The sequence below is a fragment of the Pteropus vampyrus genome, unplaced genomic scaffold (genome assembly GCF_000151845.1).
Source record: "Pteropus vampyrus isolate Shadow unplaced genomic scaffold, Pvam_2.0 Scaffold34, whole genome shotgun sequence".
NCBI lineage: Eukaryota > Metazoa > Chordata > Mammalia > Chiroptera > Pteropodidae > Pteropus > Pteropus vampyrus.
Genome location: NW_011888815.1, coordinates 7,125,178 through 7,126,378, shown reverse-complemented (window position 1 = coordinate 7,126,378; position 1,201 = coordinate 7,125,178). Strand labels below are relative to the sequence as shown.

Here is a 1,201-nt window from a genome sequence, read left to right as displayed (position 1 = left end):
AGGCCGGCGGGTATTTTTAAGGGTCAGCTGCCGTTGTCCCCCTCGATCTGTCAGGCCTGAGACAAAGAAGGAAGAAACATCTCCAGTCTTTGGAGGGCCAGAAAGCGCTATGGGACACCGGGTTAGAGGGTAGAGTGATTGGCGCCTCTGAGCGGGTGCGTCCGCCGAGCTCCCCATTCTCTGCCCTGTCCTCACAGCCCCTGCCTGCTCCACGGCTCGGGGAAGCAAGCTCAACCTTGACGGGCAGCAACAGGTGGTCCCCCGGGACCACCCAGGACACAGCCTTCTCCTCCAGCTCAGCTTGTTGTCAGCAGTTGACGCTGGCGTCCGAGCTCCACCTGCCATTTATGGCAGGATGGCGCAGGGTGAGAAAGAATTGCTATTGTGTGTGCGAGTGTGTGTGTGTGTCTCAACTGGTTCTGAATTTGGGCAAAGAATCCCCTAAAGCAGCGATCCCCAATCTTTGTGGCACCGGGGACCGGCGCTCCCATGAGAATCTCATGCCTGAGGATCTGAGGGGAGCTGAGGCGGTGATGCTGGTGCTGGGGGGCGGCTGCAGATACAGATGACGCTTCGCTCGCTTGCCACTCACCTCCTGCTGTGCGGCCCGGTTCCTAACAGGCCACGGACCAGAACCGGGGGTTAGGGACCCCTGCCCTCGAGACTCACGGTCAGCGTCCGCACACACGATGCAGGGGTTCTTCCCCCCCAGTTCCAGAGTCACCCTCTTCAGGTTGCTTCTGGAGGCGGCTTCTTTAACCAGCTTTCCAACCTTCAGGATACCAAACAGATCAGATTAAACCTTGGCCGTGGCCGGATGTGGCCCAAACTTTCTGAACGAGCCCAGGGGTCGGCGAGCACCGAGCGGCCAGGGACCCCACGGCTCTGCTCCAGCGCCATGGGCCTCCATGCTGCCACCTCACTCCCACGAGACCCCGACATCGCCAGAACCCTGGGTCTCAGCCGCTCCACTTACAGGGTGGAGCGGGAGCCTTTCGAAGGCCCAGCGATTTGCCCGCAGCCGCCCAGCTGGCTAGTGGCGGAGCCGGCTGCCGCCTTGGCGTGGTCCTGCCCACCCCTCCCCGCAGAAGGCCAGTCCCGCGGGTCAGAGAAAGGGCCCTTCCAGCCCTCGTGAGCGGGCAAGACCGTTCTGCAGGGCTCCGGGGAGACCCGGGGGAGCCTTCGAGAACTGGAAAGACAG

The 1,201-nt window shown here is 62.4% G+C and overlaps 1 protein-coding gene across 1 annotated transcript in view; it reads right to left on the bottom strand.

Annotated features, from left to right (window-relative positions):
• Nucleotides 1-1,201, bottom strand: part of ALDH1A3 (aldehyde dehydrogenase 1 family member A3) — a 33,455-nt gene that overhangs the window by 16,389 nt on the left and 15,865 nt on the right. Inside the window, 1 exon segment of the mRNA XM_023529014.1 lies at nt 670-772. Coding sequence (XP_023384782.1) covers nt 670-772 — 103 coding nt within the window.